This window comes from Stegastes partitus, unplaced genomic scaffold (genome assembly GCF_000690725.1).
Source record: "Stegastes partitus isolate 25-593 unplaced genomic scaffold, Stegastes_partitus-1.0.2 Scaffold1046, whole genome shotgun sequence".
Classification (NCBI taxonomy): domain Eukaryota; kingdom Metazoa; phylum Chordata; class Actinopteri; family Pomacentridae; genus Stegastes; species Stegastes partitus.
Window position 1 is genome coordinate 40969 of NW_007578777.1, and position 15864 is coordinate 56832.

The following is a 15864-nucleotide window of genomic DNA, read 5'->3' on the forward strand; positions in this document are numbered from 1 at the left end:
CTGCAAGACATTTCAGATATCTTCAATGCTATCTGCTGCTTATGTGTCATCAACAGCGCAACAGTCCTGGAGGTGAAACACGCTCACTCATACACACAAGGTTGTAGATTACATAACACACCAGCCTCTTGGAACTTTAGTCAATATTATTGACTCACACAGGATACAGGCTCTTCTCAGAGGTCTTCATGGGAGTGTCCTGTTCCCTCTCTGCCTACATCTTTGTTTGTCAGTCTCTTATGATGGAAGTTTTAAATTCTACATCTTACTGGTTCACTAAATTATTACTATATTTTACTCCTGACGCTAGGTATGTAAATCCTCTGCATTTTTCACATATGTGGTCTTCCATGTGAATGTTTGTTTGAATATTTGGCAGCTTGACCCTGAGGCCTTGGACCGAACAGGAGGCCTTATCTTGTCTCTTGCAGGTATAAATCAGAGTGCCCATTTTCATGGGAGGATGAGCGGGAGATAGGCCTACACAAATGATTCTGTGGAGGCCTTGGGCTACCTCATTATTGGATGAAGGTCCAACCCCTTTACTGTGATGGGCAAGAGAGACCAAGAAATGTGAACAACAACTTTACAAGATGTGAAATAGGTGTGGTGTCATGCTAACAAAGCTGTAAATTCCACAGAGATCGCCCTGAAGGTGAGGCCTTCAGGCAGAGATGACTCACTTACAGAATATATTCAAATCACACTTTAACATGTAGCACCCTCAAAATGTACAAGCAGAAGCACATGTTGGTCTTTCACAACTAAACACATACAAAAGACACACAAAGTGAAACGTGAGCTCGATGTGTGCCGGGTGTTTTTGATGTTGGAGAGAGGCTGGAACTACACGCCATCACCAGCTATAAAGCTCTGAACAGCAGGGCTGGGGTACGTTGGGGGAAGTGAGTTATTGTATTTCATTAGTGTAACGGATGTTTCTCCTTCTCCTTTTCTTCCCATTACACTGCTCCATTAGACATTCACACTTAGACACACCCACACAACCACAATCAGAAACGGAAGGGGCACTTCTGAAATAATTTAAGAACTATTTTTGTTAACAAAGTGTTTGTTTTTCTTGCCAAGTTATTTTAATAATCCACTTCAACATTGCTGATCTCTGTTTTATGTCATTAGAAACTGATTGCTGTTGGAATTTGCTGTGTGGGTCCAAAGCACTTTGAGGACATCACCTGAGATACTAAGAAATAATGACGAGCATTTCCACCATTTTCTTAGACTTGAAAGAAGAAACATGCAACAAATATTTGTAAAAATATTCAAGATATTTATCCAAAATACTTCAAATTAGTTGCAGTCATAAATATAAGCAGACATTTCTAGGGCAGCAGCACATACTCTGACAAGTAAAAGTACTACTTAGAATTATTGGAATTACTGATATGTATTATTAATTTGTTTGTACTTATGGGAATTTCTAGTAAAAATTAACACGTTCTGTCTTTAACAGTAAAATAAGTAATAAATGATGGAAAATGCCCGGAGTACAATTATTGTATTAATAACAACAACATGCAGGATTCCAAAAATAATGTAGATATAGCTAATAGCAACATGTTGATAAAACATTTAATTGACTAGTTATATTATTAATGACAAGACAGTGTGCCACCTCAGTCTTATATGACAAAAGCAAAAATACTGAAATCCTGAGGGAAATAACATGAATGCATGATGGCTGTGAGCTGCCTAGCTTTGTGTTCACACAGCAGCAGGATCAACCCCTTTTCCTCCCTCCCTCCTCCCTCCCTCCACTCAGAGGTACTGGGAACTGGGGGAGAGGGCACCAACTCCACTAGCCAGTAAAATCACTCCATGCAGCATTCGCTGCCTGCGTGCACAACCGAGTGGGGGGAAGGGACAAGGGCCATGTAATGTCACACTGTGGTGCCAGAAAAACCAGGGCCTGCTCTTGCAACTGTGAAAGCATGTCCTCTCAAAAGACTAATTCAGTTTTCACTGACAGTGAGACACCCAGACATCTGCAATGGTTATATCCAAATTCCATTCCTCAAGAGTTTCCATTTAGAGCATTTACACATGTTCACATTCTTTTCAAAGTTACTTTAAAATTACACAAGACTATTTTCAGTCCACACAGAGAAGTATGCCGTTATTTCCAGTCATCTGTTAAGCACCATTGAGCCACTCTACCAGGGAACTAGTTCCTGATTATTCTCATAGAGAACAAGTGGATTTCTCTTCATAATGAATATGAGATTAATTATAATTTTTTCTGCACCAAGAAATAAATGTGCCACTTTAGACAGACAATACATTGTATCACTCTTTCTGAAATGGGAAATGTGAGCGTATTTTTAAAGATGAGATCCGACTCTGTTAGTCTCTCTCCATACACATGAACAGGGGGCTAGTTCTGGGCTGTTGCTGGTTCAGAGTTGGCTCGACTTGCAAATATTCTAGGGTCTGGTTTGCTTTTCTACCGGCTATAAACCCAACATCACTGCATACAGCTCCGTTTTTCCAGTGACAGTAGCACCAAGGACAACAATACAGTAGACGAAAAGTTTAAAAAAAATAATACAATTACATTTTTAAATGATTTCCTTAAATGTAGATGCTAACCAGTCAGTTGGTTAGGCCAATCAATTGGTGCCGAAAGACATTTTACAAATTATAGGTGTTGAAACTTGGCGGATGGCTATCAAGCCTTCACCAGTCATATGGTAACATACATCACCATTTCATGTCATGGTGTACCAAAGATCATTTACAGTAAACTTAATTAAAGACAGCTTTATTTGGTAAATGTAAGTAAGGTAAGACTGTTGGTTATACTCTGAGAATATTAACGCATTAGACAGAGGATAAGTGGTTCTATTTCAAAAAAGCATGCCATCTGTTTTGGTAGCGAGCACAGGGGGTGAAAACAGCTTATTAACCAGCTATTGACTATTACTATTATTCACTATTGCTCAAACTCTTCCTGAATCCTTCAAGCATATAAGACTATGTTTATTAAAGTATGGGTATTAAATGTGTGGACTATTTCTCATCATCTATGTCGGTGCCTCAGGCCTGTGTGATCTTTGTTTAACTGCCTGTCGACACACAGAAATTAGAGCGGTCTGAATAGAATGGATGTAAACACACACGAACAAAAAGAACATTCCCAGAGGCGGATGTCACATGTCAGTGTGTTTGATAGTTTTAGCAAAATAGGTTTATCAAAGGTGGTAGTTTACTATTTGTCTCCTTATAATAACCTTTGTTATGGATGTGAGAGAGTGTTCGCTGAGCCTGATTGCACTTTTAGGATAAAAGAATTGGCTGTGCAATTTGTGTATTTTCATACGGTTCAAATTTTAATGACTAGAGATGAAGATGACCTTTATGATAACTTTGCATATAAAATGAAATGTAGTCATACAAGAAGCCAAATATTGAAACTTCTTACTATAGACTTGATGTTTTGCATAATACTTAAAGAAACAATAAGGACCATCAAATTTAAAAACATTAAACACAGTTTTTCCTCATCTGAGCAAACTGCGTTTCAAATTAATAAAATGTATTACATGACAAGTAAAAGTCGTACCAGGTAAGACTGCCAAGCATAACTCGAATGCATAACTCCAACACACCCCTTTTCGACACTTCAGCCAGAAGCAGGTGTCGTGAAGCTTAAGTTAAGCACGTATGCACAAAAACTTTCCGATTCACTTTCCAGATCGTTGTGGAGTGACAAAAAAAAAAAAAACTATACCAGCTACAGGAGAGCTTACACAGCACAGCAAAACAGAACTCCTGTGAACGGAGATTGTTCAACCACCCAATTTTCCTCTATAAATTATCTGTCGGTGAGGAAACACGCTGGTGAATGTGTTACAGTTAAACTGGGTAGTAGGGGTGAGATCAGCCAAGTTCCTCCACTTCTAAATGGTAAACAGACAGTACCAGTCCTAAGCCAGTCTGGTATGTTCAAGCTGGATAATCTGTGGATCCCAACATTCCCAGCAATCCCAGGAAAACCATCTGCCAGACAAAGCTCCTTGTACGGAAATCGTAGACACCTACTTATCTTTTCCAAACACACCTCATATCTTGTTCACATAGTTTTTTTCTCTTCCCCCTGAGTTCCCTCCATCACTCTCTTTCTTCTCTCTTATTGCTTTTTTCTTTCTTTCCATCTTTCTTTCTTTCTTTCTCTCTCTTCGGCCGCTGCTCCGCCCTCTTGTGGCAACCTCTGTTGGCTTGTTGCCACGGACACATGCGCACGGACACGCATGCCGATGTTTTGAAACTCTGCCAGATACAACATGGGGGGCGGTGGCTGTAAGCGGACGATCTGATTGGACGCACCACAGCGGAGAAAGAAAACAAACCACAGTCAGCTGGCCTCTTTACCCAGCAAGCATGTGACCGACTGTCCTGTGCTTAACGCTATAGTAGTGAAAGAAAAAAAAAAAAAAAGGAGGAAAGAAAGTGAAGGGTGGGAGAGATGGCGTAGATAAAGAGAACGAAAAAGTTTAACAACAATGAGAACGTGAAGGAGAGAAGGCATCAGAAACACGAGAGGGACTCGCAGCTTAGAGAAAACATGAATCAATCAAATGGGGATATGACTGTGTTAATGAAATGTGCAGCAGTGGAGATGTAACAAATGTGCTCATCTTTGTTTGTAGAAACATAAACAAGCTATTCTTAGTTACTGTGACATATACAGCTTAAGGAACAACCTAAATGTTCACTCATCATCAGTCCATAACAACAAGACTTAAAAGAGAATCTGCTGGAAGGTTATCACAAGAACAGTAGTTTTATCTCTATCTGCCATCATGAGATTTTCATATTCATATCATAGTCACTTTTAGGAGCATGCTAATCGATTTGTACACATCCAAAAATCTAGACTGTACAGCAACATTACAATACTACCAAGCAACAATATAGCTCTCAAATGTGCACTGGTGTGGTCCTTCTGCTCCACTGTGATCATAGCAACTTGTCTGAATCATGTTTACAGCACATAATGTAGCTGCAAACAAAAGGAGCCAAGTAGTAGTCTGATACTTATATAAAAAAAAAACATGAGATGAACAAATCATGACTGGAAGCTATGCAGTGTCCCCCACATAGAGCTGAGAGCTTTACAGTAGTGCTGTCATGATTCTAAAATTTTAAGCTCGATTTCAACACTGGGAAAAAAACTTGATACTCAATACTGATTTCGATACTATGGAGAAAAAAAAAAATCACATTTTATTGAACATTCTTAACGTAGAATATAACAAATAACACTCCGTTTGTCAAGATGCTTCTTTACCAGTGCAAACAAAGAATTGTAAACAGTCTTAAAGGTTGAACAGAACTGTTCTGGAACACAATTTCACACACAGATGTTTAAAATATAAAAGTATCAGCAGATGAGAACTTTTATTCTAAAGTGCACACCAGACATAGTCATCGTTGCCGATGAAATAAAGCAGGTAATGTAAGCTGGAATGATTTTGCTTGTGGACGGTTGGTCCTCTTCAGCCTCAGTTTGGTACGAGAAGAAAAATAAATGATGTATTAAAAAAAATTACAAATCATAATGTAACATTAAACTAAAAGCCCTGATTGCACCAACAACTTCAGCTTATTCACCTTTTCATCCTGGGTTTAACATGATCTTAGGTAGAAAATGTTCAGTGCGTTTGTGGTATAAGTCAACTTTTACATTTAATGTGGGATGAAATCATTTATCAGACCAAGGAGTCCAATTTTACGTTTCTTCGTGTGTGCTTGCTAAAAGCCTCATAGTGGTGGATGTTAACGCTAGCTTTTACGTGTACGATGGGGAAAATACACTTTGCTAAAAGAGCCGCTATGGACGTCAATATATGTACACGGCTACAGCAGCAAGCCGTTAGCTTTAGCTTATTGCTAGCGGAGATTTTTTTAATTTTTTTTTTTTTAACTAAATAAGCACTCATTTGTTAGTGCGACCGGACATATGTTTAGTCGTACACTATTTATATTATTTACAAACCTGTTTCATTTCGTCGTAGGGTTTGGGGTGTCTGTCTTCCAGATGTTGTGTTACTTGACTTGGTTCATTTCCTCTCCCGACTCGTTGGTCATGTACCCAGAGTATTTACAGACTGCACTTTTGCCTTTTTTATTTTCAACTAGAACAAGCAGTGAAGTGCAATTTTAGTTAAAGTTTTTCTGGTCTGGTCGGTAGGGTTGGATATGAATATTCGGTCATTGTTGTGGTATCTGAATAGTAAATGTGATATCCTAATATTCGCCGCCACCGCCACCACCAATACTTGAAACAGAACTGTGACCGCTGTCCTAAACTGGCATTAGCAGCCAAATCCTGCCTGTGCATCCTGCCCACTTCCACCCCCGTCGGAGCGATATTCGGACCAGCCCTACTGGTCGGACAGCCTGTTTCCTTCTAAGCTGTGGCTTCTTCTTCTACTGATTCCCGTCAGGTTGCTGTACGCAGCAGCACCCTTGGCTCTGGAGGGAACATGCATGTCGGCGTCAACTGGAAGAGGCCGCGAGGGACGGAAAAGTATCGATAACATGGGAACTGAATATCGCTGCTCGGTACCAGCTTTAGTATCGATTTAGTATCGAGGAATCGCTTTTTTTGACAACCCTACTTTAAAGTTAAATGTGTTAACAGCACAATCCTGTTGAGTGAGGTCAAATAATGGCCAATTAAAACCCCATTTGGGCCCAACCACTGAGTAGGAAGTGGCAGGTTCCAGCTTTTGAATGGGTTTTAAATCCTGTTGTCAAAGAGAATGTGATAAATGCCTTCCTTTCTATCCATTAAATTTATATGGCCCAAAGTCCTCAAATGGACATCAAAGCTCGGACACACACACATGTACACTTCCCTTTAGCCTACATGAAACACATTCACAACACACAGGAAATAGGGAATGCTCTCTAATTACTGGGCACATGTTGCGCATTAAAACCCTGGAAGTCCAACTTCATATAATCCAACTCTGCTGGCTGTGTGGAAACACACACACTAAAATCCTCTTCAGAGGATAACTACCTACAGATGGGAGATGCTCTTGGAAAAGAAAACGCTGTTGCCACACACTCACACGGATAGTTTCAGGATTGATGAAATGTAATCACTCGCCCCTCAACAACAACAGCTGCTAAATCATGTTGAGGAGACTTTCTGCATCCATAATGTCCATTGTTTCTGACACAGAACAGACAGAGCACTGATGAGAAAGACAGGAGTCGCCAGAGGAAATACCCAGTGTGTATGTGAGAGAGCGAGAGGGGAAAAGAGAACCCAGGAGGTATAAACTCAAGTTACAGGAATTCCTCTGGCCTTGTATCAGCATCAGTGTTGGGTTCGGTTTCCTTACAAACATTCTCTGCTAGTGAGCTCCAGAAAGGAGGACTAAAACTGGAGATCATGGAGCCAAGCAGGCTGTGTTTTAAGTCATAATCTTTCACTATAGAACAAGATAACAGAGCAGTAAAGTTTTACAAATAAAAGTGAAATCGTGGAAATGAGCAACAAACTACAATAACATTCCTAGACCTCCCAGTACAACTGAACATCCCACTGTCTTCCTTACTTTAACGCTAGACAAAACTGGTCCCCGAGGAGATACAAGAGCATTAGTAGGCCGTCAAACTGATTAGTTCAACTTCACCTCATCCTTATAGCACAACACATTTTAGGCACTCATTGCCCAGCAACCACTTTCCGCCTGCTCTCAGGCTGCTCCAGTAACCCCCACCCCCTACTATATAAAGACTGTTTGTGTGTGCGCGCGCGTGTGTGTGTGTTGCTGAGAAGCCCTGCACGTGTACAGCCAGGCACGTAGTCATGGAGACAACAATTTAATCTAAAGCACAGAGTGACATTTTGTAGGATTACCATATCATTAGCTGTTTCTCAGACGGTTCTCCGTGTGTGTTTGTATGTTGGAGGGTGACATCACAGCAAGCAGAGGGCGCTGCTTTGATGTAATCCAATTTTCCATTTCCACTTCACACACAGCATGGGACACTCTTTGACTGCTTGCACTATAGATGAGTAACAACTGACATTTATGCTGCTTAAGTGGGCCAACATATTCACTCATGTGTGCACATACCCTACATATTTTTATCAGTGTGTAGCCGACTCCCTGTGCAGCCTAAGGACCCTTGTTTTCCACCTTCATATCTTCTTTCCTCTGGAAGTTTTTTTTTTTTTGCTGTTTTCAACACTTGGGGATCGATCAGGTTCTACAATTTCTTTACTTTCTATGCCCAAATGGCCTTCAATTGAATCAACAATAGGTTACGTCCAAAATTACTGATGCATGTGTGTTTGCACGGCTATGGGGGAAAACTCAAGCCAAACTAAATAAATGTGATAGCCGTTCTACAGCCTCTATAAAGGGGGAAAAAAACCATAGCCCCTCTCTCAGTCACAGTTGATGAAGTTAAACATGAAGTGAGGGATTTTGCATTACTCACTCATTGCTGTAAAACTTTCACCGTCCTTCTTTTTTCCACAAATATTTAAGGTGATTTTGAAAGACCTGAATTATGCACGTATGGACGGGCTTTCTATTTTCAGTCAGCAGTTGTCAATATCAACAACTGAAATAACTGTCATTTGCACATTTTATCATCTAACACTAATGCTTTAGTTTTAATCTGCTGGCTGCAGATGTTCGTATTGTATTTTTAGGATTTCCATTTTTCTCTGTTCTGCATTTACAATATCTCTGAACGTCTAGCCATCCTGGATGGAGCATCAATCCAGAACTGTTTTTAGCCAGCATCAAAGGAAAACACCAGGGGCAAAGACTTTAAAAAAACATATGTTCTAAACCAATTTGCTATTTCAATGAGCCAAATAGAAATTTAGTCAGAAATAAGAGAAGAAAATAGTCATTGCCATGGTTACTGTAATGGTTACCTGGGCCATGAACACTCCTAAGAGGATATCGTATCATATATAGGATAGACATAGCAAAGAATGCCCTTTAAAGTAAATTTGTGATTTTTACTCTATCAAACCGACCTAACTGGTACATATATTTGTTTGACGGAGGCAGTGGTATGGTTCAAATTGCCAACAACTAATGGATAATGAGCACCTTGAATAAATACTTTACATTCATTCAATGCTGTGATGCAGCCCGTCATATCAGTCTATTAAACTTTGAATGTTTGCTCAGGCTGCTGCAATGTAGAGCTCAACTTTGCCATAATTTACTATCACCATAAACAGAGCAGAGATAGCAGCAGATAGTTAGACATCATCAGTTTTGTTTTGCACTGTCAGGCTTAATTTGACATCATCTATAAAGCTGGGAAAAGCAACGCTTTAATTAGGGGTTCACCATGCATTAAACAAACATGAACAATAGCAGTGATCTGAAACTGGAACATCTAAATGGAATGTAGCCATTGCTAATGTTGTTACTTACACCTGTACTAAATTTCTTCCTGTTGCACGTTTTCCAAATCTGGACCAACATCTCTGAATATGTCTTTGTAGGGATTAGCCTTTTCATTGACCCTTCACTGAATTTGTTCTTATTTTATCAAGTCGGCAAATCAGACAGAACATCCACCCTTACAAAGCAGCACTGACAACATCTGTCTTTTTGTATAGGTGTTTGAGCAGTCACCATCGTCCCTACTGATTCCCTGGGTGTGGAGAAATTCTTTGGCTGGCTTACATAACATTGCAGAGGGGACAGACCTCTTGGCTCCCAAACACACTACACAAGCCTCTCATGATGGTATGAGGGCCCTGACATACCATGCCAATCTCGAGCACAAATAAAAGCAGACGCGGAACCTTGTGTCTTCTGTTCACAGTTGAAAACATAGAGAAGGCTACAGCTGATGGCCAGCTGACTGCCACACTTGCAAGTAAAATCTGGGCTTGGGTGAGAGGAAATAACTAGTTAGTAGTCTACATTCCAAAGAAAGGCAACATTACAGAAAGCATAGCAAAACAATGCAGCAAATTGTTAAGTACTGCAAGTTACATCAGCTGAAAGGACTGTAAAAATAACAATTGAAATCAGAACTCCACAGCATGAACACTGTTACCACAGCAACCAGTTCCTACAGCCCATAAAATTAGCAGATAGAAATATCAGGTTAGACGTCTATTGGCGTCAAAATAGTGACACGGTCCTGCATTCCCACTCGCGTAACTGTTTGGGACCGCAGGCAGTGTAAGAAGTGTCCCCACATCCTTCTGCTGCACAAAAGTGAAGGCAAAATATTGCACTGGTGACATAATTTACAACCAGAGTCCAGTAGTGACCGGAAGGTGGAGACATAATGTTGAGGTCCCGCCTTCTTGTAAAACACCCACTGATGTCATGTAGCCCAGCCACTGCGATCTAGACCATTTTGGACTGTCTTGGACGCTAGTTGTGCAGTGATCATTTTCTAGAAAACTGTAGAACTTCTAGTTGTCCAGCTAGCGGCTTTTCCTGAAACAGTGATCGTGCTCTTAGCTTGGTATTGAAGGCTGGGCAGGAGGCAGCCCCTTAATACCTCATTTCCACCCCCGTGCACGACTACGCTAGTTGCAAATATTGTCACTAACACAAGACACCAGCACACATTTCGGGGATATTTTGGCTTCATTTCTGAGGAGCTGTCATGTCGTCCATCTATGTCTGAGATAATTAAAAGTAAAACGGTGTCAAATCTCAGGGTGTACTCAAGCTTGACAAAATCGTTGGTTTCTGAATGTATCATTCGAAGGAAAACTCCAACACAAACTAAGAAAAGACCAACTAGATTAACAGAACAAAGAAAATTGTGATAAAGGAGGGTTTCTACTTCTATGTAATTAGCAAACATGAAAATTCTAACAAATGACAAACAGGCCAAACAGGTCCTACCAACAGAATGACAAAGCAAATGAATTTTAACGTATGATGGACACAGAGCTGGATGACGGACAATAGCTCTGTTTTCTCAGTGCTCATAGGTAAAGAAAGAGTAGCCTTCTCCTGTGTCATTCCCTCCCCCAGGGCTAAAACAGTGAGTGAGTGAGTGAGTGAGTGAGTGGGAAATGAAGCCCTTACTGGAAAACCGAACCCACCTATTTACTGGCAGTGGATGGGAGTGTTTATGTGGCGGTGGGGAGCAAAAAAAATTAAAATGAATAAAATGGAAATCTGAACTGAGTTTTTTTGACTAGATGCTTAATTTTTTTTTAAAACTACACACAAAATTACACATTTATTGATTTTGCTGCATTTTACCTACATTCAGCACATTTTGCCAAATACTCAAACTCTTAAATCAATGTATAAACACTTACAAACACCTCCTTGATATAGTAAAATAAAGTACATGCTATATAACAGCATCACAAAACAAGGAAAACAATTGTGGGACTTTCTTGCTTCATGTTTTAGGACTGTAGACTTTACAAAGGACGCTTCAATATAGGCTCCACTACTTCTGTTGTTCCATAAATAGAATAGAATAGAATAGAATAGAATAGAATAGAACAGAACAGAATAGAATGCTTTTATAAGCAAAAGCTTGTTCACTGGTGCCAATATGCGGTATGAGCAATATTTGTGTTATTTATTAAATGAAATATTGTCGTGTTAAAAATACAGATATGACCATTATGGTTACAGAGTCTCTTCACCTCCATACACTTGGATTTTGAGTGCAATTAATTTGCCAAAAAAGATCCAATTAACACAATAAACAAAGCTAAAGAGGAATTTGACTGACTGCATTTTCAAAAATGTTCCTTTCTTTCTTTTGCGATATCTTCATCATTCACAATGTGACTGCTTGTTATATACAAGTTTTTCCATCATTAAGGTTTACATTCTTTTAAATAGTATTAGCTTTTGTTTTGCAAGAGGCAAATCATGTCTACATCACAAAACAGAGAACATTTTGATAAAGTTGAACCTTTCTCAACTGCCCCATGTTGCTCCTCTGGGCCTATTGCAAGTGTTTAAATCTTGGTGGGCAGCACAAGGATTTTTTGCGAGGTTTTGTTAACAATGAATGGCATCCTGCAGCGTCTGCAGTGTTTAAATGCTGGGACAGGCAGTAATGCATGCACATGCTACTGTAACTTAAAAGATTGATGTGTAGCCCATGTCTGTTATTGGTTATGTGAAAAAGTCTACACTGCTTCAACATTTGCAGCAGATTACTGTGTTTGATTAACAAACTTACTAGAGTTCATAACATTTGCTAATCACACTTGCCTGATCTTTTTGATGAACTACTTAGACAAAATGACTATTTATTCATGCTCTTGTAAGGAAAAAGTGCATTTTCAGGCAGTAGGGGAACACTTCTTTGAGCTTCTCAACAGAAACCAGAAGTGGTACAGAAATGACATTCCAAGCCCTCCTACTAATGCTATTTGTTATTCTTCCTGACCATATGACTAAACCAAGAAAAGCTGGTTTCCTGTTTTACAGGCCTTTGTAGTTTCCTTTGCCCAGATCACATGGCGCACACACATAAAAAAAAAAAAACTGTAGAATTCCAACTTGTCTTTCCCATTATCAGAGAAAAAGGTAGATTTCCCCAATATGTCCATGGACTGGACTTCTTACAGTCATAGAAACATGTGTGCAGTTACTACAGGGGCCTCTCTCTGCCCCGAATGGATGGTGTGGTACAGATTAACCAGACTCTGCATGTGTCTATGCCTATAAGTGTGTGTGTGCACGCAGGGTCTGTGTGTGTGAAAATCCAGCTCAACACACGTGCCTGTTCGTCTCCAGGGAACTAGGTGAAGAGCCACTCAGCTCCCTTTGAACCTAGGGCCATATGGCCCCCAATATGGTTCTATACTACACACATAATGCCATTACACTATAGACGTTTGTGTGAATGTGTGTGAGACAAATAAAGTGGGTTAGTCGCCAAGACACCAAAAAATGTCGAAATTAAGCGCCTGTGTGTGACACGCATATATTTACCACTCACTTCTTCTTATTATGAATGAGCATTTCCATATGCAGTTTTGAATTTGTGCTCTACTTACCTCACTGTCATGATGTTGGCAGAAGCTCATGCGATCCTGGAACAGGGACAGCAAGGCAAAGTTGTTCTGCAGGGACTGGGCGAGGGACACAGACACCCCTGGCTGGCTTGAGTTGCTGTTTGCGTTGACCCGGCTGAGGTGGAGGTTCTCTCCCAGACGCTCAATGAAGTGGTCTTTGGTGAGACGCACACGCTGGTGCGCCCGCACACAGTTGTCACAGAGGTACTCTTGGCAGTCAAGGCAGTGGGACGTAGCTGGATTCTCCTCATCACAGGAGCTGCACTGAGGCTCTCCCAGGTGGTGCGGGTGCAACAGGCCTCCATGAGGGTGATGGAAGCCAGAGGAGCCTCCACCTAGGCCTCCCCGGTGGTGGTGGTGGCCATTCTTGTTCTGGATCTGCTCCTCTGAGCTCACCACCACATCCAGCAGGTTGCTGAAGAGGAAGTTGGAGGAAGGCAGGGAATCCACCCCAGCCTCAGAGATGGATACCTTCTGGTCACAGGTGGGACACCGCAGCTTCAGCGGGTCTCCAGGACTGCGCTGTCCCTCTAGGCACTGCCTGCAGAAGGCATGCAGGCAGGGCAGGACATGGAGCCTCTTGGTAGTCTGGCTGGAGGAAGACGAGGTATGCGAGGAAGATGATGAGGTAGAAGAGCTGGAGGAGATGGGAGCAGAGGAGCCGCACAACTCCTTACAGAGCGGGCACGTCTGCAGGTCCGAGTCTGGAAACGAAGCCATCTGCAGCGTTACCGAAACAAGGCTGAGTTTACAACACGAGCAGCAGTGAGGTTGAGGTATTCATTTGGGGACACATCGGCCCGTCGTGTTGTACATGTGATAATGTGGTGTCTGAGGTAGATTCATGAGGTGTTTGAAGTCAGTTCAACAGTCAAAACAGTGCTCGTCGACTTCAATCTTTCTTTGTATTATACAGTTCTGTCCGAATGCAAAACAAGGAGGTAGATAGTTCTTCAAAACAGTTCTTCAATTTCTGAGATAAGAAAAATACTTAAGATCAGCTCAGTTGTGTAAGGCGCTGTAGGGTGGATCAGCCTTGTCCTTTTTATAAATAAGACCATCAAGATAACAAATGGCTGCTGTTGGTTCTTCTGTGGACAGAAAGCGTCCGATGGTGTTTCGCTGAAGCTCATAAAATAAACCCGAAGTGACACTGGATCGGCGTCGAAGTACTGGGGGCTCCGTCTCTCCTCCCCCACCAACTCGGCAACATGACTACACAGCTTAGCGCTACAAAGCGGCACCCAGACGAGCACCACGGGATTTATACTTTAGTTTGATTTTCTGCTCTCCAATTCAGGCCCGTGTTTGTTTGCTGTGGTCTCTCCTCTAGTCCACCATCGGGCTCCGGTCGGGCGGCGTCGGGCTTAGCCAACGGTCGTTTGGTCGTCACAGCGCGAGCCTCGGACCGAGAGACCGTAAATTATTCATCAAAGCAACGATCTCATAGTGTGGCCTGGGTCACTGAGGTATCAAGCACGACCACAGCGACGCTCCAGCGAAGCCAAAGCATCGGACAGGACATCTATTTCCAGCCTGTGTGGATGAATTCACCGGCGAAGAGGCCGCTTCCAGCTCTCCGCTTCGTCCGTCGGCTGCTCTCCCTCTCTGGTTCTCTGCGTGGAGGAATGCGCAGGGTTTTTTTTTTTCTCCCCCCGGCAGGGTGGGAAACACGGCGCCCTACAACCGGAGAAAACTCGGTCCAACGACCATATGAATATTGACCGTGTCCCTTACTCGGTTGTTTTAGTTGCCGTTGTTTGCTATCGGTCACATAAACACAGGGTGTGCGCTCCGGTGGGCGCGTGTTGCTTGGGCTGCAGCTCCTCGAGCCGCTCTTATCCGACTGAGAAAAAATGGACCCGCTTCCGCCCCGGGGAGGAGAGGGGGGCGTGCACCGGGCGCTCGCTCCCGAAGCTCAGCGGAGTGCGTGTCAGTGCGTGTGAGTCACGTGCGTGCGCAAGCGCGACGCTCATAAGGTGGCTCAGCTATATGAGTGACAGGGCGGGCGCGCCATTTTGAAAAACTGCTGCTTGTAACATTAGCATGGAAAAGTTAAAGGAAATGAAATAAAGGGAGAAAAACCCGGAGTCATTTATTTTATTAAATTTGCTCTTCTCCAGGGATGTTAAAGGTAATTATGATGGATGTTCAGGAGGCACAGAGTTTAGTGAACCTGGGCCCTGCAGCTGCTGGACTGGAGGAGGTAAAACTAGCTAATGGCTACTGAAGTTACCTGAATACTTTAGCAGCTGGGACATTCAAGATATAAATGAAATTAAAGTTTAAAAAAAAAAAAGTTCCTACCTGCCCCCCTAAGAATCAGCTCTTTTTTTGGCACAATAACATAAGTATATTTAATGAGGCCTTGTAAAATGTCACCTTCATGCTGTTAATATCCAAAGTTACAGGGCTTCCAAGTGTGATTTTTTTATGCATTATTATGTCCAGCATTTTTTTTTTCAGCCTTCATAACTTCAGAAGTACAGAAGACAGCAGTAGTTCATTTTTCAGGGATGACGAACACATTTTATTTAATTAATTTTTTAAAAACCTTTATTTAACCAGGTTGGTGAACTGAGAGCCACTTCTCAATGACAATGACTGTTGGCTCTGTTAAAAATGGAAACCAGATCAGTTTTACATTCAGTCATGATCTAAATGCAAAAATCTCATTTTGTTCTGCAGGATTTTTTTTGTTGTTTATAGCCAATGAAAAGTCTAATTTTCACGTACATTTTGGTATACAGCTAAACTATTTTACAATGTCGACACAGGGAAATAACGCAAATTTAAAAAAACACAACATTTTGACACAC

The 15864-nt window shown here is 41.6% G+C and overlaps 1 protein-coding gene across 1 annotated transcript in view; it reads right to left on the minus strand.

Annotated features, from left to right (window-relative positions):
- The window catches only part of trim71 (tripartite motif containing 71, E3 ubiquitin protein ligase), a 32473-nt gene extending 17588 nt beyond the window's left edge, over positions 1 to 14885 (minus strand). Inside the window, exon 1 of the mRNA XM_008295424.1 lies at positions 13028 to 14885. Within this exon, the coding sequence (XP_008293646.1) occupies positions 13028 to 13765 (738 nt within the window). The 5' untranslated portion in view covers positions 13766 to 14885. The remainder of the gene's footprint in view (positions 1 to 13027) is intronic.
- Between the last annotated feature and the right edge of the window lie 979 nt (positions 14886 to 15864).